Below are 21,774 nucleotides of genomic sequence, written 5' to 3' on the forward strand. Positions count from 1 at the left end.
TGTTTTGTGTGGAAATCTGAATATTTCCATTGTTAGGAATGTTTAATGCCAGTTTGTGACATATTATGCATGGTATAAGTTGTGTAAGAAGGGAAAGACGACACGACCAGTGATCAAAGTTACAGCAATACAATAAAACTAAAATAAGACGTATAGCACTTAAAGGGTTAAACAGAACAGGAACCGTCTTGGTCGCTCAGATATTGGAATGGACCGAACTCTGGAAGATCTTATTTGCTGGAGGATTCTCCCGCAGAATTGCAAAGCTTAAGACATCGGGACTGAGCCTTTAAATCCAAGTGACAGATTTATGAGCCAGCGTCATGCGAGCCCTCTGACAAGCACCAAATGTACAATATTGATGAAGTGAACAAGCTCTTATCTGGTCATTTTCAACTGAAAACTAATAACCAACATCATGGTATCAAGCATGCAATAAGAGAGGTTACAACTAGGTCTAAGAAATAAATCACTGCAGAATTTTCCTCTCGTTTTTCCCGTCTCTGAGATGCTCCGCACATCTGTTCCACAAAGGGAGGAGAGAAGGCACGTTCCTTTGATCAGGATTTTCTTTTTAATATCCTTGTATCTCACGCCTGCAGAATTTGGTTCAGATATGGTGCCTCTCTCTAGAGTGAATCTGTGAAATTTGCTTTTTAGGCCTAAACCAGGGGAAGAACATTAATGCTTGTAAAGGTTTATACTGGATGTGCTGACAAGGCCGATGGGGGGAACATGAGTGGTGGCGTTGTATGTTATCAGACATGACTGCAATGTGATCATCATACAGAAGGCACATGGCAAATCTGTGTTATCAGATAATTAAAGTTATATAGACCTGTAAACCACTTCTTATTCTCCATATGTAACACAAAATAATGGAGTAAGAGCTCAACTCTGGATTAAGATATATTATACAATAATAAATCCAACTAATTGAAGGTACTTTAAAATGATCTTTTACACTTTGCTTTTGTAAATATTAAGGGATGGTTTATCTTTTTCTCGCCATAACACCTTAATTTCTTGTCATCCCTCTACCGCCATCTCTCTCCCGCCATCATCGCTCACTCACCATCTCTCTCCCGCCATCATCGCTCACTCACCATCTCTCTCCTGTCATCTCTCTCCCGCCATCATCGCTCACTCACCATCTCTCTCCTGTCATCTCTCTCCCGCCATCATCGCTCACTTACCATCTTTCTCCTGTCATCTCTCTCCCGCCATCATCTCTCTCCTGTCATCTCTCTCCTGTCATCTCTCTCCCGCCATCATCGCTCACTCACCATCTCTCTCCTGTCATCTCTCTCCCGCCATCATCGCTCACTCACCATCTCTCTCCTGTCATCTCTCTCCCGCCATCATCGCTCACTCACCATCTCTGTCCCGCCATTTTTCCCAAGCCATCATCTCTCGCTCTCCATCATCATTGCTCTCCTGTCATCTGTCTCCCACCATTATCTCTCTCCCGCCATCTCTTTCCTACCATCGCTCTCTCCCGTCATCTTCTCTCTCTTATCATTACTCTCCCGCCATCATCGCTCTCTCCCGCCATCATCGCTCTTCTGACAGTCTTATTGATGCATTTGACACCTGTTACAGTAAGATAGGTTGGGGGTATGGCTTAGGGGGAAGTAATATGCATGATTTAATTGGGGATGGGGTATGATGTCATTAGGAACTGAATATAATAAATTTGGGGGCGGAGTACGATGTCATTGGGGTGGATATAATGTATTCAGGGCTGAGGTATTAAGTAATTTGGACTGAATATAATGTAATTGGGATTGGGGAATTATATAATTAGGGAATGGATATAATGTATTCAAGAGCAGGCAATTATGTCATTGGGACTGAATATAATGTACATTGGACTAGGGTATTTGTCATTAATGACTGGATATAACTTTTCTATTCATTTCCAATGAACAATGTTTTAAAGGAATACTACTAGTTAATACAAGCAGGAAATAATAACATATAACAATAATAACAATAATAATACAACTGTACGTAAATGTAAAACTGGATCACTGATAGAGTCCCAGGACCCATATCTAGCAATGCAGGGGTTAAATATGGCACAATTCATTTTATCAAATGTTTTATTTGCTACTAAACATGAAATGTAAATGTCACTGTGTCGCTTTCAATTAAATCTGCAGAACAATTACTTTTTGACAATTTAATTGCTTTCTTCCATAACCACTGCATTTCGTAACAAGACATATTGTACAAATAAATGGGATATTCCTGGGCTGTTTTGCAATTAAGAAAACATCTTTAAAAGTGATAAAATAATTTGATTGAGCAAATCCTGGCTTCTGCTAGAAGTAATATAAAGATATGGATGAGGCTTCCTCAGGAATAATTAGATTCTAAATCACAGCTTAGAGGTATCAGCTTGAACCCTCCGGTCTCATTATGTGTCCAAGATGCTGAATTTCCACAAGACTTGTGTACTTACATCTGTATGTGGAGTCGCACAACATCCAAATAAATACACGGCAGTATTTCTGCATCCTGTGTATGACTATAAATGTCTATACTTATGACCGACGATTGTGCAGAAATGTGGCACAACGGTGTTAGTAATAAATTACATTACCCTATTCATACACAATATGCAGTAATGATGTGTCATATATACAAGCGAGGAGAGTGGCATGACGCTGTTGTTAATAAATTATAAAGTTATATTTTCAATGTAAACTTTAATGAAATACAAACACTCCCACATACATTGCTTACCACTTTATAAATCCAATGGGAGTCTCCATTCCTGCAGTAATCTAGTGGAAATGATCAAATAAATAATCCAAACAGATGGCTGCAATTAATGAAATTCAATCAGCTGGAGGGTTAAATACGCCAGCAGCCAATCAGATATGGTTAGCTAGTGCTACTGGTGTCACTGACCAAACCTCAGGTATATACACAAGACCTGACTCTGGGGATACAGTCATGGGGCGTACTACACTTACATGTACATGCCCTTACTGTACTCAACTTACCTGTCCATAGCCTTGCTGCATCCCTTCATCCGCCATCTATGGACACCTACAAGGTATTAGTATCAGTAGAGGATAACACATGCACGTGATATCCCACAATAGCCAAGCGCATTAGTGCACCTGCACTAAACTTACGCTTGTCCGTCAATGTTCCACCTCTCTAGGCGCACAGGGCTGCATGTCTAAGATATGCTCAAATCTAGATAAAAAAGCGTGTTGGTGTGCATACCCAGTATAGAAATGCGTATACATTTACACCACAAAAATGGTCATATACACAACTCTAAATTATACATTTTGATGAGATACAAAGCTTTCAGACGGATCAGGTAATGCAGATGGAGGGTGACAATTTATCCAGAGCCTAGAACAGACAAGGAGCTTAAAATTACAATTATTGTAATTAGTATCGGTAATTCAGCATTTTGTAAAACCAGTGCTTTAAGACTGATGTATTAACCAGAATGCTGTAAGAGATGTAGTTCTGCCATGTCCAACTCTCTGATTGATTTGCGATTGATTCAACAATAAATACAAAAAAAGTCAACAGATCTACAGTGTTCTCCCCAGAAAAGTTTGCCAGCCGGGTGGCATTAAGTACCAGCCGGGTGGGGGCAGTTGTAATACTTTGCTATAATATTGAAAAATGTTGGAGGTTATTGCCCACACCTGTCAGGACTGGTCAGACTGGTGGTCAGTGGTCTATCACACACTGCTGGCTGTAGTGCTCACATAGTGACTGTTATAACAGGAGGAACAATGGTTTTTCATCATCATCATCACCATTTATTTATATAGCGCCAATGATTCCGCAGCGCTGTACAGAGAACTCATTCACATCAGTCCCTGCCCCTGTGGAGCTTACAGTCTATATTCCGTAACATACACACACACACACACAGATAGAGAGGGTGTGAGAGAGACAGACAGACTAGGGTCAATTTTTGATAGCAGCCAATGAACCTACTGGTATGTTTTTAGAGTGTGGGAGGAAACCGGAGCACCAGGAGGAAACCCACGCAAACACAGGGAGAACATACAAACTCCACACAGATAAGGCCATGGTCGGGAATTGAACTCATGACCCCCAGTGCTGTGAGGCAGAAGTTCTAACCACTGAGCCACCGTGTTTATTCTATTATAATAGGACTCTGCTGGGCTCCAAGAGCCGGGTGACAAATAAAACCAACCGGGTGGAGCACATGGGAAATAGGTGCGGAGAGAACACTGAATCTAGTATGTTAAACTGTTAGTAGCATATAATCAACTTAACCATCTAATCCATTTGCCTGCTTGCAATTCTCTTGGCAATCTACCAGCTTAAAACAAAATCTCAAAACATTTACATAACCAGTTATCCCATGTTTAACTTGTGCAGCTTTACAAACTGAACAAACCCAGAAATATCCACAATTCTCCACCACTGAACTGCTGCCAGTCAATGACCTGAACATCTACCTATTCTTAGCTGTTGGCAGTCCACACATTCACTGCTCTGCACAACACCAGCCAGCTTGTAACAGTCCAGCAGTCCTACAAAACGAAATCTACATGCCCACATTTCTCTGCTACCAACTATCCACATGCTCATGGTCTACAAACCCCAGAAACCATCTCCACCGACATGCTGCTGGTAACCTGCCTAACAAGTCTTCTACATACACTCTGTTTTCCATGCTGAACTTCTATTTACAGTGGTCCTAGAATTATTGTGGACCCTTTAAAATTTTCTAAATTTCTGCATAAATGTGGCCTTAAATGTATTCAGATCCTCATTGACAAAAAAAGAACCCAATAAATCAAGTCTCACACAAAATGATATTCTTTTTCATTCATTTATTGATCAAAATAATGCAACATTATTTTTTTTTGTTGGAAAAAGTATGTGAACCTATGCTTTCAGTAACTAATGTGAGCAGCATGACTTCAATCAAACGTTACAGTAATTGTTGATCAGACTTGCACATAGACCCATTCGCTTTCTTAGGTGAACACATCACTTCAGGTCCTGCCACATTTGACTGGATTAAGATATGGGCTTTGACATTTTAAAACGCAAAATATCTTCTTCCATGTTTTTATAGATTCACTTGTGTGTTTTCGGTCTTGTCTTGCTGTAAGACTCACGTTCTGTTGAATTTCAGTTCAAGGACGGATACCCTGACATTCTCCTGTAAAAATGCTGGTACAATCCAGATTTCACAGTTCTATCATAATGGCAGCAGAACAGCCCAATACCAGGATACGGTCACCACCGTATATCACTGCTGGGATGCAGTGTTTCATTTTCTCCAAACATAACATTTTTCATTTAAGCCAAAAAGTTCAATGTTAGACGTATCCGACCACAGAACCTTCTTAACGTAGTCTTCTGGCTCATTCAGGTGGTCTTTAACAAAATTTAAACAAGCAGCAATGTTCTACTTGGACAATAGTGGCTTCCTCCTTCCTATCATCCCATGCACTCGTCTCTTGTTCAGTGCTTGCCCTGTAACGCCTCCGGGGAACAGAACAGATGCACTGATATCCTACCTTGCTCACAATGGATCACCTACCATCTGCACGGACCCACTCTAACCCCTCTCCACCTCAGCAGTCTTTACTGGGAGTTGACTCTTGAAACCTACAGGGAAACCTACTACTGAGATAGACAGATTGCATACACAATACAGTTCGGTGTGTTACCTGCTAGTCACCACCTCACTAATGGTCACCAGTATCCACCAGCATCTACGCCAGCAGCCTGGAACCTCGGCCTCTAAGCCTGTACTTTGAGAATTCAGGACTTTGTTGGTACCTTTCGGACCGGGTTGAGAGGCACTGTATGCCACTCTCAACAGCCTACTACTTTACTCAATATTAAGGGACCACATGATCCACTAAACAACTATCAAGGGCCTTGCACCCTCCTATATGGATAGGCCCTTATGCTCAGATACCATATGGGCCTTGTGCCCAACGCCATAGTTATGGGCCTCGTGCTTTGCCTAACTATAGGGCCTTGTGCCCTACCTAAATACAAGGGCCTGGTGCCCTGCCTGAATACAGGGGCCTGGTGCCCAGTTACTACCTTTTGGGCCTTACTTCTCAATGACTACCTATAGGGTCTTATGCCCTTCTATCTAAAGGGCCTTGTGCCCAGTCACTAACCCTAATAGGCCTTGTGTGCAGTCACTAACACTAATGGGCCTTGTGCCCAATCACTTGCCATGGGCTAGTGCCCATCTATCCTAACTGGCCAGGGCCTTGTGCCCCCTTACTTACCAACGGGCCTAGTGCCCAACTTGCGCCCAACATATTAGGAGTAATTATACTTACCTGCTACACATAGAATACTCAACTTGTCCCCAGCGTCTTTGGGTCTTCCAGACCCTCCAGCCAACAGCGCCTCTTCTCCTGTTCGGCACATGGGGCCTAATTCATTAAGAAACTTAAATTAAGAAACTTCTTATTTAAGTCGCCTGGACAAAACCATGTTACAATGCAAGGGGTGAAAACTAGTTGACTGTTTTGCACATAAGTTAAATACTGACTGTTTTTTTCATGTAGCACACAAATATTGATAGCTTATTTTTCTACACTGAAATTTAAAGTTGATATTTGTGTGCTACATGAAAAACAGTCAGTATTTAACTTATGTGCAAAACAGACAATTTAAATACTCCAATTACAGTTCTCCAATGCTAAAAAACTGACAACCTGACGTACAAGCCTAGTAAACTATCTCCAGATCCACAACTCACAAGTAATGAACTGTTAGCAGTTTACAAGCCTAACAAACAACCTACAGATCCATGATTTCCCAGTGTGGACAGACCACATCCTCCTACATACAATTCTCCAATGCGAAGGGACTGGCATGCGTAGTGGGCCACTTATATATTCAGATTATTGCAAGTTGAATTTCCCAAAATGAAGAAACAGTCTAAATAACAAATGTACTCCACTGCTCAAGCACTAGTAGCTCACAGAAAAAAAAACTATATATAGAAAGATCAACTTGTGATAGTTCAGAATAATGAACAAATTATTCTGAACAAATTATCTACTACACATGCCCATAACTGCTCAACTGCCGCGTAACAAACTTACTGACTTTATTGTTTTTCTAAATTGGTTCCTGGTAGGGCTATCCAACTTGGCAGCCTCCAATACAACTCTTACTTGTAATGTGATGTAAGTACTTATGTACAGCTAATATGAAGATAACAAGTAATATTTATAGGATGATCTAATCATTCATTAGACGTCACTCAAGAACAACAAATGGGTATAAGTGATACAGCAGCTCTTCAGAGAACAATGTTGATCTCAGCTTTTCTTTTCATGTGATAATCAAATGACCATGGACATCAATATAAATGGAGTTTTATTAACGAAAGCTCTAACAATAAGAGAGAATGACTGCTGATATATGGATTATCATGTAAGTAATACACTTTACTACCTTACTTATACCATAACACACCTCCTGTTCCTTTTCAGCTGACATGTTGGGTTGTCTTCAGTGGGATATTGCTACTTCAACTGCAAACTCTTTAATCTCTGTATTGTGGGAGATGAAAATCCATACCTCACTTGTCTAACCATAGTTTTCAAGTGGCTAACTACTATGAGCCTGATTCATTAAGGAAAGTTAAGCAAATAAGTAAGGCAAAACCATGTAGCATTGGAGGGGGAGGTAAATTTAAAATGTGATGGCAGATTTATAGTTGGGGTTCGGGCATGTCCTAGATCAACGTTAAATTCCAGTGTACAAATAAACTATCAAGTATTTCTGTGCTACATGAAAAAAAGCCAGCATTTACTTTGTGTGCAAAATAATAAACTAATTTCCACCCCTTGCATTGCAACATGGTTTTGTCCAGAAAACTTGAGTAAGAAAACTTACTCAATTTGTTGCTGACCTTTCCTTGTGGGAGGGAATTTATTCTCTACAGGCCTGAGTCATTAAGGAGAGCAAAGCATAAAAAAGGAGTAACTTTTGCACCTGGGCAAAACCATGATGCATTGGAGGGGGAGGAAAATTTAAATTGTGGGGACAGATTTATATTTGCGGTAGGGCATGTCCTAGATCAACTTTAAATTTCAGTGTAATAATAAAGCTATTAAGTATTTGTGTGCTAGATGAGAAAACAGCCAGTATTTAACTTATGTTAAAAATAATAAACTAATTTGCACCCCTTGAATTGTAACATGGTTTGTCCCAAAGAACATTTACTCCTTTTTTGCCTTAATGACTCTACATCTTCATAGCTATCAACCTGCAAATGTAAGCTGCCCCAGCCCACAGACCATCCTCATACCGTCACACACTGCACCAGTTAACCTCATATTCGGGGATCCGCTACGCCTACCTGTCCCCCTTGGCAGTCTCTCTCTCTGGCAGCGCGGGGTTCCTCCGCTGGTGGGCGCCATCTTGCCGACGGTTTTGCGCATGCTTTAATAACTTCTCTCTGGACTCGCATTGGCTGTCCTGACTGGTTTCCTCTATATAAAGCACCTCCTTCAAGCCTAAGGTGTCAGATTTTCAGGTCTCTTTACCTCCAAATGTAAGCTGCTGCCAGTCCACAAACCATTCTCCTCTGGCTCCTGTTTGTTATCTCCGCTGTACTCAGAATTCTGTAATTCCTCTGCACACTGCTGTGCTTACTACTGATCCTGCTCCAAAGCTATCCAGCTCATCAGGACCTCAGAGCACCATCATCCTGCAGACCTTTACTCCCATGTGTATACCCGATTCTCCTTCTTAGTCAGGATTCCATTGACTCCCTGCAGACCATTGCGTCATCTCACTGATCCTATTCCAGGCCTATCCAGCTCATCAGGACCTCAGCGCAACAGCATCCAGCAGACCGCTGCTCTCCTGAGCATACTTAGCTCCCCCTCTTCTCATTCTGGACTTCGTTGACACGCTGCAGACCATCTCTCTTCCGTGTGTACCAGACATGCCTCCTACATTTTGTAGACCTTTGAGCCTCCTAGTCTATTTATCGGGTAGTCTCTTCCTTACCCACCTGTTGGACCCACCACCAGTGCTCTAACGTATTTTCTCCTCAGCCTTAGTCTCTGGGTTCTCCTTCCGTCTCGCTCATCACCCCCTAGAGGTCCGCAACCTGCGGTAAGAGAGCTGCTAAGTCCATATTCCATTGCGGAGAACCGTTGTGAACGCCTCACTTTCTGATAGACTCTGCACCTCTCTGGGGGTAGTTACCACCTGAGCAGACATTGAGGTCCCACCTGACTCTGAGTTTGTGACCAATACCTACTAACCTCCAAATGTAAGCTGCTACCAGTCCACAAACCATCCTCATACCTACTAACCTCCAAATGTAGGATGCTACCAGTCCACAAACCATCCCCATACCTACTAACCTCCAAATGTAGGATGCTACCAGTCCACAAACCATCCCCATACCTACTAACCTCCAAATGTAAGCTGCCCCAGCCCACAAACCATCCTCATACATACTAGCCACCAAATGTAAGCTGCCCCAGCCCACAAACCATCCTCATACCTACTAACCTCCAAATGTAAGCTGCTACCAGTCCACAAACCATCCTCATACCTACTAACCTCCAAATGTAGGATGCTACCAGTCCACAAACCATCCCCATACCTACTAACCTCCAAATGTAGGATGCTACCAGTCCACAAACCATCCCCATACCTACTAACCTCCAAATGTAAGCTGCCCCAGCCCACAAACCATCCTCATACATACTAGCCACCAAATGTAAGCTGCCCCAGCCCACAAACCATCCTCATACCTACTAACCTCCAAATGTAAGCTGCTACCAGTCCACAAACCATCCTCATACCTACTAACCTCCAAATGTAGGATGCTACCAGTCCACAAACCATCCCCATACCTACTAACCTCCAAATGTAGGATGCTACCAGTCCACAAACCATCCCCATACCTACTAACCTCCAAATGTAAGCTGCCCCAGCCCACAAACCATCCTCATACATACTAACCTCCAAATGTAAGCTGCCCCAGCCCACAAACCATCCTCATACATACTAGCCACCAAATGTAAGCTGCCCCAGCCCACAAACCATCCTCATACCTACTAACCTCCAAATGTAAGCTGCCCCAGCCCACAAACCATCCTCATAACTACTAACCTCCAAATGTAAGCTGCCCCAGCCCACAAACCATCCTCATACCTACTAACCTCCAAATGTAAGCTGCCCCAGCCCACAAACCATCCTCATACATACTAGCCACCAAATGTAAGCTGCCCCCGCCCACAAACCATCCTCATACCTGCTAACCTCCAAATGTAAGCTGCCCCAGCCCACAAACTATCCTCATACCTACTAACCTCCAAATGTAAGCTGCTACCAGCCCACAAACCATCCTCATAACTACTAACCTCCAAATGTAAGCTGCCCCAGCCCATAAACCATCCTCATAACTACTAACCTCCAAATGTAAGCTGCTACCAGCCCACAAACCATCCTCATACCTACTAACCTCCAAATGTAAGCTGCCCCAGCCCACAAACCATCCTCATAACTACTAACCTCCAAATGTAAGCTGCTACCAAGCCCACAAACCATCCTCATACCTACTAACCTCCAAATGTAAGCTGCCCCAGCCCACAAACCATCCTCATAACTACTAACCTCCAAATGTAAGCTGCTACCAAGCCCACAAACCATCCTCATAACTACTAACCTCCAAATGTAAGCTGCTACCAGCCCACAAACCCTCCTCATACCTACTAACCTCCAAATGTAAGCTGCTACCAGCCCACAAACCATCCTCATACCTACTAACCTCCAAATGTAAGCTGCCCCAGCCCACAAACCATCCTCATACCTACTAACCTCCAAATGTAAGCTGCTACCAGCCCACAAACCATCCTCGTACCTACTAACCTCCAAATGTAAGCTGCCCCAGCCTACAAACCATCCTCATACCTAACCTCCAAATGTAAGCTGCTACCAGCCCACAAACCATCCTCATACCTACTAACCTCCAAATGTAAGCTACCAGCCCACAAACCATCCTCATACCTACTAACCTCCAAATGTAAGCTGCTGCCAGTCCACAAACCATCCTCATACCTACTAACCTTCAAATGTAAGCTGCTGCCAGCCCACAAACCATCCTCATACCTACTAACCTCCAAATATAAGCTGCTGGCAGTCCAAGAGCAAAGTCAACCATTTCTATACCTTCTGCCAATTGGTATCATCAGACAAAAGATGCAACCCCTTTATTTACCCACAATTTTCCAATAAAACCAGTGAGATTGACCAATTCTACAGTCTACAAGCACACAGATACAATATAGATTTTCACAAATCTCCACAGGTATACTGTTGGTAAGATACTTAAGCCTAGAGAGTCATGATTAATCATTCTTGACCTGATAGTAGTTGCTCAAATCCAACAAAATGTTTACCGTCCCCCATACTCTGTGCTATTGGGCTAATGCTGGTTCACAATTCCATGTAGCCTTAGAAATACCCACAATTCTCCCTTATTCAGCTGCTGGCAGTGTACAATCTCAGTATCATTTAAACATTGTATCTGTTTTACGTTCCTGCCACATAACTAACTGCAATCTACATGCTACAGCTGGGTAATCACAAGTATATGAAGAGAGCATGTAATATCATACATATGTAATATCATGTAACATATCTAACTGGTTATATTTGATTTTTATAGGCAGAAAAGACCAACCTCTTAAATCTGTTTATAGGTGTGCTGAGGTGACCCCATATGTATGTTTATAGATGTAGGTTACCAGATGGCTGGAAGCCATAGAGAACAGGTGGTCTTAATTACTTCATTCCCCTTCCCAGTAAATTCTGGGGCTTGAGGGATGAGAACTCTGCAAGCACCCCGGTGGCTGCATTCACACAGTGAATAGGATTAGTAGAGATAGAGTAAAGGACTATGTCGTGTTCTATTTGTACGTGACCAGCAACACTCACACAGCATGTGATCCTTAAACACACAAAGCCTGTATGTTTGGGAATAAAGCCTTCAAGCCATATGAGGCTATTTTCATAGGAACTTCATCCAAAGAGCTTCTCGCCATGTTGTCGTTATAAAGTCCCTCTTATCACGTTATCCATCTGATAAGAAGAACAGGGAGCAAATTTGGGTCATTGTAGCGCTTCATAAGGCAACAGCCCCTCAGAGTTTGTACAGAAACCAATAAGTACTGCCCTCAGGGCTTTTTCAAGTCTCTATAATTACAGGTGAGAAAACGTTTTCTGTTTTCACAGTCTGTATTGTCCTTCTGATCAGAAAAACCTTTATTTTTGTGTACATTTTTTATTGTTTCATATTGGGAAAATGTCCAGGATCACACAGGTGATTTTCAGTCTGTGATATTAATCTCTTAGGAAAACACAATGCGACTTTATAAAGTCAGGCAAAAAAAGTCCAGAGTTTTCTATTTCAGCAAGCATTTCCTGCCCACAATCGCTTAAGATCTCCTGAGTGACTAATCACTCATCCCATAAATTCTATGGAGGAGATTAATCACCTGAACCATCAGCGATTCAATTGCATTATTGAGCAATTTAAAAAAATATCATCATGCTACAAGACATTAAAATGGCTTGTGTAACACATCACATAGGAAACAATGAGTTGCAAAACGAGCAATGTCTGTTTTGTACAAGTAAGCTCGTCCGTGTAGCCTAACCCCAAAATTTACCTTTTAGTTTAATAATATTTATATCACTGAACAAATAAGTTGCCTGATAAGAATTCATATATTTAGTATGGTTTGAATAATCAGATTTAATAACTCAGAATTCCAAGCACATCTATAACGAAGAACACAAGTGCCAGGCTTAGGAGGACTTAGCATTATCTCAGTCTTACCTCCAGGCTGAAGAATGTTAAGTGAACATTTTTATTATTTAAAGGAAAACAAAAGGAAATAACAGAACAAGCACCGGGAGACTAGAAATTGTTCAAGAAATTACATTAATTTTACCTAAAGGAACACTAAACCAAAAAGTGTCCTTTTCAGATTCTAACCATAGAAGTAAAATACAGAATTGCCCCGATATTCCTCTGCTATCTCCCCTCTCCATTAGAGACAAGAAGTGAGCAGTGAAGCAAATCACATCATCAAACCCTGCTCACTTCAGTGCACATGGAGTGTGACTCAATTAGTGCATACCTCCCAACTGTATAACATATGGGACCCAGTGTGCGCTGACTACATTGTGCGCACAAGGAGGTGTGGTCATGCTTGGAGGGTGGTGCTACATCACATTGCCTCTCCTTTATCAATAATGCCTAGGGTACGCGCCACACGAAAGGGGCATTACTTCCAACTGTTCCCAAATTGGAACAAAAGTGCTGATAATCAGACCGACAGGACAGTCACCTCACATCACTACTGTACCGCCTAACTCGGGATAGCTGGAACTCAGGCCCACGTTTTATATCTCCTAGAGGAGAGTCCCTCGTTATTTCATATACATTATTCAGCCTCAACACGCAGCCTTTCTTATATATTATTGTCACATAACAGAAATAAATACACAAAAGAAAGTGGGAGCTTACAATACGTGTCAATGGACAGAACACAATGGCAGAAATAAAGGTCCAAGTGGATTCCTGTGAAGGTAAATCATTTGGATGTTTCCTGAAGACTAAAACATGAGCAGGGACAGCACCTGCAGATCTGCTAATCACTTGCACATTGACTCTGGGCAGGTTCCACACTTGATGAATGACATAATTACGCATCTGTTAATCACTGCGTTATCTCATGTGCAGGAAAACACTTTGTTCTCTTGGACACTTTCACTTACAGGGATCAGATGAGGAATTCCCTCATACAGCACAAGGCAGAGTATGTCTGTCCTCTCTCCCTTCACACTGTTATATACTGCCAGTAATGTAACCCAGAGCATAGGGCAAATAGTGGGGAAGAGGTGGGTAGTTCGGAAGGACACAAATAAAGCCCAGCTCACCCACAATATCCTTTCATCCGGCATGAATGGAAAACAACAGAACTATTTCTCTGTATGGAAGATGGAACTCTTAGTATCTGTTATACTAAAATATGTATAGTCAGCTGCACAGAACCACTTCTCTGCTTCTGGATGTATTACTCAATCTGCTATTATTCTCTCTCTCTCGCTCTCTTTATATATATATATATAAAGAGAGAGAGAGAGCGCTGCACAGTACTATTTTTCCTGTTCTCTATGTTGGGTGTAATTACTACGGCCTGATTCATCAAGGCACGTATCTGACGATTTTGAGCGTATCGTACGCAAAATCAAACTGAACCAGAGCCATGACATATGCCAGTAAAAACAGCCCTGTCCGCATTGTCTTCGAAAGCAAAGGACACTTACTACAGTCTACGATTTCAGGGAGGGAACAGGGCAGAGAAGGGGCATTTGGCTGTAGTCAATGTACAGTAAGGGCGTGCAAAACTCAAGTTCATGCAGCCGCGTCCGGATCCAGCTCCGGCCATCTCACAGTTACTTGTCTTTCTGGCGTATCTCTTGCTCCAGCTACAGGGTTAGCCTAAGCCCTAAGCAGTGATGACGGCTGTGTATACAGCTACAACATGTGTCTGCAATCAGGAGCAACTGTAACAATGACATTAACAAAATTCTAATAAAATGTATTTTATAGGTGGGGGGGAAATAAAATACAAATTTTTTTTTTACTGTGTAATCAGTGCCACCACTATTCTTAACTGGTATTAATTATATATATTTTTTTCTGTGCGTTCTTTTGCGACTCTATATGCCTTGATGGATTTGGGTGTTTGCAAAGCCGAAATATGTGCGTTTTAAACCAAATGCAGGTTGCGCTCACTATGCGTCTTTGTTCTTAGTCTTTAAACACAAAACCACTTCTGTCATTCTCAGTCTCCCTTCTCCATCTTTATGCATAGTATTACTTCTTGTGTTCTGTATGCTGGATTTATATTAGGGTTCTACGCATCACACTACAATGAGCCATTAAAACGGAGAAAACAGTAAATCGCCATCGCAGAATGCATCAAGGGCTTATTGCAGGAGAAATAAAAGATTTCTCCTGCCATAACCCGCTTTACGTTTGTCTTCACAGTCCCCATAGATTAACATGGGGACTGAGAAGTTCTACAATGCATGAAGCTTTGCATTACGAAGAAAGATAACGCTATCTCAGGATGGCGCTACCTGTCTTTTCCTATGGGATCCCGCTGAAGCCTCTACAGCATCGCAGAATCCGTCACAGTGTTAGTGCTGTGTGCATACGCACAGCGCTTCCTCCTTATATAGAACGCAGCAGAGGGGTCACTGCGCCGGGGCTCCCAGAGTAGCCCCAGCATGATGCATTCCAGCGGTGCATAAATATGCATCACTGCCATGTGCAGCATATATAGCGCCACCACATTGTAATGATTCATAGACCGCTTAGTATCTGTTCTCTTGTTCTTTATGGTGGATACAATTTCCTAGATATTTTCTTATTCTGTAAGTTCCAGACAGCTGCACAGTACACCTTGTTTTGTATGATTGATCAGTCTCAGTATCTGTCCTCATGCTGAATATATGTACAACTGCACAGTATAACCTATCTTGTTCTTTATGTCAGAAGTAAACCTCAGTATGTTTTTATTCTGTATATATAGACATCTGCACAGTACCACCTCTCGTTCGGTATGCTGGACATAATCCTCAGTCTCTGTTGTCATTCTGTGTGTGTAGACATCTACACAGTACCACTTCTCTCGTTAGGTATGCTGGACATAATCCTCAGTCTCTGTTGTCATTCTGTGTGTATAGACATTTGCACAGTGCCACTTCTCTTGTTAGGTATTCTGGACATAATCCTCAGTGTCTCTTATTAAGTATACTGGGTGTAATTTCTCCATCTGTCCTATAATAACAACCAACAAGGTGGTTATTATAAAGGATGTACATAAAATACAATAGTTTTGTACTGTGATGTTGGGGGTTACAGTACTCATACCTGAATTACACCTGTCCCTGAAGACTGAGCTATAAGTAACGCAGTGTATTTAGATATTACAATGTGATTTCTGATGACTGATCCCCCTGCTGATATAATGAGAGGATTATTCTTATGACAGACAGCCCCTGGTCCTTGTAAAAGAGTTTCCATGCACAACAATAATAATAATAATAATAATAATAATAATAATAATAATAAATGTGCCGAGGACGAAGCAGAACGTGGGCCCTGCGCTATGTGCACCTCCCGGTGACGTCCGCAAGAGAAAATATGCAGGAGATTGAGCCCTCGTCTTGTGCTGGCCCCTCTGAAGAAGAACCTTTCTGTAACCTCAGCTCCTTAACTCCTATATTTCTAGGCCCTTATAATAGAGCAACATCTGCAGAACTTACAAGGGCTTTTTACTTGAGTTAATTAAATAAATTGAAGCAAGATGCTGTAGAGGGGATGATCTATGATCCCAGGTTGAGAGCATAGAAGGGAGACAACAGATTTACAGCAGAGTCTGCGGGCGGCCTTTGTTTAGAGGCTGGTTCACGGGAAGTTTGAGGTCATGCAGGATTAAAATATCTCCAGAAACAAATGGAATAATTTGAGTGAAATATAAGGCACGCAGTGCCAGTGTATGCCAGGAAACGGCTTATAACTCCCCCAATTCCAACACATTTTTCCTAAGACCTCCCTATTCACTTCACGGCTCTTTAATTGGCCCAAATTTGTCAGGAAGTGTGGATCAATATCTGTACAGAAGGAAGACACAGATGATTTCATGCAGGGGCCTTTACAGAATTATTTCTACTATTATCAAAGAGTTAGTGACTAAAATACTAATAATAACATCAAATGTTCTTCACCTGTTTCTGCCACTGAATCACTTTTACGTTCTTCTATCTTCTAAAAGTTACATATTTTAAAAGATTATTCACAGAAACGGTGGTTTAATTAAAAATATACTTTAATAGTAAATTTATAAAAGTAGTCTATTAAGATGGATGTGCCTCGATATTCACCAGAATTATTCTGCTTTTTGTGAAGGGAGCATCAAATCATTTCAGATACACTCCAAATATATCACCTGTCTGAATCTGACTGTAACACTGTGCACTTCTCACACCCTTGTTAACACCGTGAAAGCAAATGTTTTGTGAATTTGGCCATTTTTTGTTAATAATAACACTAAAAAAGTAATACTAAAACTTTCCTAATAATTAGTGTTTTAGTTGGTCGTACAGAGAGGATCTGGTTATCAGATCATTCATATTTACCCACTATGTTGAATATTTCTAGATGAATTCTCATCACCATCGGGGATGACACAAACGTTGGAACATGAGTCACCATATAACCGCTTTCTGCAATGGACACAGGACATTGCTGTAAATATGAAGCATCATGTTCTTTTCTATACAGAATGGCAGGTCTTGTTCTGGCTAATATTGTACCCGTAAAAAGTCATTATAGAGCTACAGAGAAGCTTTCTCCACTCCGGATGTCTCTACATAAATACTAACACTGACAGAAAACTACAATGACACACACACATTTACCTTCTGCTAATACAACAGAAGAAAGGCTAGGACTGATGTAAGATATATGTCCCAAGAGCTGACAATCTCAGGGATTGCTGCAATGGATTAGACGTTAGCTATAATACAGAGGAGTAAGTTTATGAAAGGTTATACTGGATGTTTGTACATATAGTAACTGGTAATCTCTGCATTAATAAATCTTATAGTACTTATACCATCACAGTAGGAATATACTGCAAGACGATATTCTGTATAATAGAATTATGGATAAGGTTAAACTTCATTTAGCTCTGCAATGTATTTCACTGGGTTATGTTATAATTATACTTAGGTTTGTCGGCACCACGAGTGCAGCGACAGGAGGTTTATATAATATATATATAACAGCCCTGCTCCATCACACAGGAGCGAACAGCACACACGTTGTGCCGTGGGTGACATACAAGCAGCTGACATTACTTCATGGCCAGGTTGGGACAAGTGGACAGAGATGGAAGGTCGCTGACTTTGCAGGATAAGTCACATCTCTGTAATGACCCGAGAGCATTACCTGCACGCTCAGTGCTCACCCTGATAAAGTGGGGCTTTGTTTTAGAGTGACAGCTGGGGCAACACTCTCAGAACGCCGGCAGCGCTGACCATTCCTTTCTCTCCCATCTTCAGTTTCTCCGTCCACTATATTAAAAAAAACCATATTGTACAGAGAAGTGTACAATTTAATAACTGTGATCCCCTGAGGTTGTAAAACTGTCGAGATGTACCTCGCACTCTCGGGGGCTGATGTCATTGGTTATGACTAACTGGAGATGGTCACACAGCCAGCTATTATTGAATGTGGCACTTACATGCAGGCATTTTTACTAGGCTTGATAGCTTTTTATTAAATACATTGTGTCTGACGGGGGCTGACAGCTCCCCATGTCTTGTAAATGTGAAGCTGAGAGACTTCTCAATTCAGAGCGCACAGAAAATAGAGGATGGCTTATTAAGCAGCCCACAAGAAGGGAAAGAGAACGCTTGCTCCCACGGACTTGCTGGAAGTATGGGAACTAGCCAGATGGTCGGTAGATTGTAGTTTGCAGCAGAGATTTGTAAGGAAAGATGTGAGCAACCGTCAGACCTCTGTATATGAGATGACATAGGAGGGGATATAATATATAATATGAAGATACGCTGGGGCAGAACTGTAGTTACATTTATTTGGTGGTGTCGAGAGTTCCTAGTGAATAGATGTATGGATATTAAATCCTTGTTGCTTCAGCCGTATACATGTGACAGGTGTCCCTTCTGACGTAGCTGTACGTCACGCCTTGTGACAAGTTGCTGTGGTCACAGAGGATACAGGGAGATGCTCATTTACAAGTTAATATAAGAAAATAATCATTTATCATTAAAGTATTGCAACTGTGTCAAATATCCAAGAAGATTAAATAAGTAAAAGCCTGGAGAAACCACGATGGTCCATGTACCATCGTAATTGTCCTTTCGCTATCTGGGATGGTGATAGCAGAAAACAATGATAGGAAAAAATGTTTTATTAATAAAATAGAAAGAGATATTTTAAAATGTATATAGCCTACATTTATATATTTACATCAGTGTCGTTCAACTGCCCCAGCGACATCTCCTTAGTAAATTGTGGCATCAGTTTCTATTGCTGCGATAAGCAGTATTAGAAAGTCACTAATAAATAGGATCCCAAATCCTAAGTAAATATATTGTAGCAGAAACATCTGAACTGCCCTTTCCAGAACACAATTACTATCACTAATCACGTTACATATATGTGACATATGTAGGCAGCAGTGTACAGTAAGTATAGGAGATGTCATCATGGCTACGTTACTTCTAATTGGCTCTTACGTGGGATTGACGCTGAGTATATATCGCACTGAAACCTGGTGAATGTCTATTGTACAGCACACGCTCTGCTCCTTACTCTACACAATTCTTTATTTCATTTGCCCATAAATTACCTAATTTGAACCTTGAAACACCCCTAATGAACAATGAGCAGGCTTGTGGCACATCATAAAGACTGAGATGAAATTGTTTTGGAGTTGACACAGAACGGAGCGAAATGCGACTTACATGTCAATGATTAAGAGGTAAAAATCTTTTCTGCACGACCATTAAACACTTCAAACATTCAGCCAAATCATGTGAAATGAAAAGCAAATGTGTTTCTCTGCTTTTCAAATACCTCAAATGTTTTAGCAGGTGCAAGCAATGAGCCTCTGTGAGAGGACAGCACTTCAGGGTCTGTGCTCTGCCCCTACTGAATTATTGGGTGGGGGGGGGGCTCTTAACTATTTTACTGCCAGGGAAGACGAGGATGCACCTTGCTGCAATGTAATCTGGTTGTCTCACAGGGATGGGTACAATATGCGTGAAGATACAAGATTACCTGGCTATTAAGCTATGTGCACAAACCTCAATACACTGACACCTCCATCAATATCTGCAGAATGGAAACAAGGAGGATAAGTGATAATATGATTCAGACATTGACTTTCTGGCTGTAAACATATGGGGGAAATACAAACAGGCAAAAGCATCAAGCAATTAGCTAGTTTTATACAAACACAGTGTGCCCTCTGCATGTTACACCCTAGTTTAGCTACAGACTGGTGCTGATCAATCCATTGAGTCCTAACATTTGTATGGTGCAGTCTATTTCTCACACCTCAAGGCGCAGTAGAAGCAGAATAGATTGCACTAAAAGTGCATGGAAAATGCTTCAGAAGGGCATGTAAAGTGCGGGTTCATTGTCATGCGGTTTTATCCATTTTCCGAGCACATCTGTGTGAACAAGCCATAAAGTCCAATGGGCGCTCCAAAAGGCTGGAAATCATGGAAACGTAAACATGGAAATTGTGTTTGTTCTGCGGGTGACAGATCTGGTGGTGTTTCTAGGAGGACAGAGGCCAGGCTTTGGCGATGGTCTCACTTGAAGTTCCTCCAGTTCTTTGATTTTTTTAATGACAAATCGACAGAGAGTCATAAGTGACCAGCAAAGGCAGCACTATGTATGTGTAAGTTCAGGGCAGATAAACTTTAAAGCATACTCCAAGTGGGGGCGCCAGTGTGCCAGTCAATGAGATTACTGTTTGGGTCCCCTTTGGCGCCTTTCCCATTGACTTCAAAAAGATACTTTGGCTGTGAATGGCTCAGATTGCCACTTTGGAGTTTAATAAATGACCCACTTTGTAGTGCGATTCATTGGAGACGTGTAGCAGAGGGTAATCGGCTGATAGCGAGAGCCATTAACCTTTTCTCTGCTGATTTATAAAGCATGAGAGATCAAACACACGGACTTCCTCAGCTATTAGCAGCAGTTTTATCTCATATCTCCACACTCTGGCAACATCTGGGCCAAGATATTCAGGCATTGGGAGGCGATAACATTGCAGAGACGGAATCACTGGCTGACACAAAGCAAAAACAATACACTGTGGGGTCAACAATCAGCGATGGATCAAAATGTTTGTGTTAAAGTCACACGTCGCTAAGTTCCAGCTCAGTAACCTTGTTTATCAGACATCAGTAATCATACCTAGAATATGTATCTATAAGATGAAATACAAGGAACCAACTATGGCTCTGCTTGCTGCAGTTTTAGATCCATCTCTAAACTGAAACTAGCACTCCAGCCGAGTTCCATTACATTGTTCAGCCGTCTCCATCAGAGACTTTTACACGCTGTACAAATTTTGTGCTAATCAAATTCAACAGCAGATTACAGCAATTTGCAGAGGTGTGAGGTTTCAGAGATATAAGCTTTGAGTTCGACATTTGCCACTCCGCACCATGTTTATAAATTGCAATTTACAGACTTTTAAATCTATGAGTAGAGCTAGGACGAGGATGGATTCATGCTTTCTGCTCTGTACTGTGGCTACAAAAACAACGGGAAATTCTGTGCAGAACACTGAAGCGCAAATTCCGCAAATGTGAAGAATTCTGTTTTGAGTATATTGATAATTTATATGCAGTATGTTAGTCCTGGGCTGAGTGTTGATGCTCTTAATATATTATTAATTATCTACTTTTTAATTACTCTATTCTTTTCTACAAATGTATTTTTTTTTTTTATAAATATAATTTATAGAATAATAATAATGTCACATGATTTCTAGGTAATATACTACTTAGTAGTGACTAGATTTATAACTCATCATATGGACCCATTATAACTTTCTTGATGACCCTTACTGATAAGAACTCGTTCTGTATTGTAAGAACACTAATGAT

The 21,774-nt window shown here is 41.4% G+C and overlaps 1 protein-coding gene across 7 annotated transcripts in view; it reads right to left on the reverse strand.

The window, feature by feature from the left end:
• Positions 1 to 21,774, reverse strand: part of LOC142160698 (uncharacterized) — a 302,469-nt gene that overhangs the window by 169,717 nt on the left and 110,978 nt on the right. The window contains exon 3 of one of the 7 annotated variants that reach the window (XM_075215572.1): positions 3,015 to 3,060. The exons of the other annotated variants lie outside the window; for them this stretch is intronic. Coding sequence (XP_075071673.1) covers positions 3,015 to 3,050 — 36 coding nt within the window. The 5' untranslated portion in view covers positions 3,051 to 3,060. The remainder of the gene's footprint in view (positions 1 to 3,014; positions 3,061 to 21,774) is intronic. 7 annotated transcript variants of the gene reach the window in all.

This window comes from Mixophyes fleayi, chromosome 6, assembly GCF_038048845.1.
Source record: "Mixophyes fleayi isolate aMixFle1 chromosome 6, aMixFle1.hap1, whole genome shotgun sequence".
Taxonomy (NCBI): domain Eukaryota; kingdom Metazoa; phylum Chordata; class Amphibia; order Anura; family Limnodynastidae; genus Mixophyes; species Mixophyes fleayi.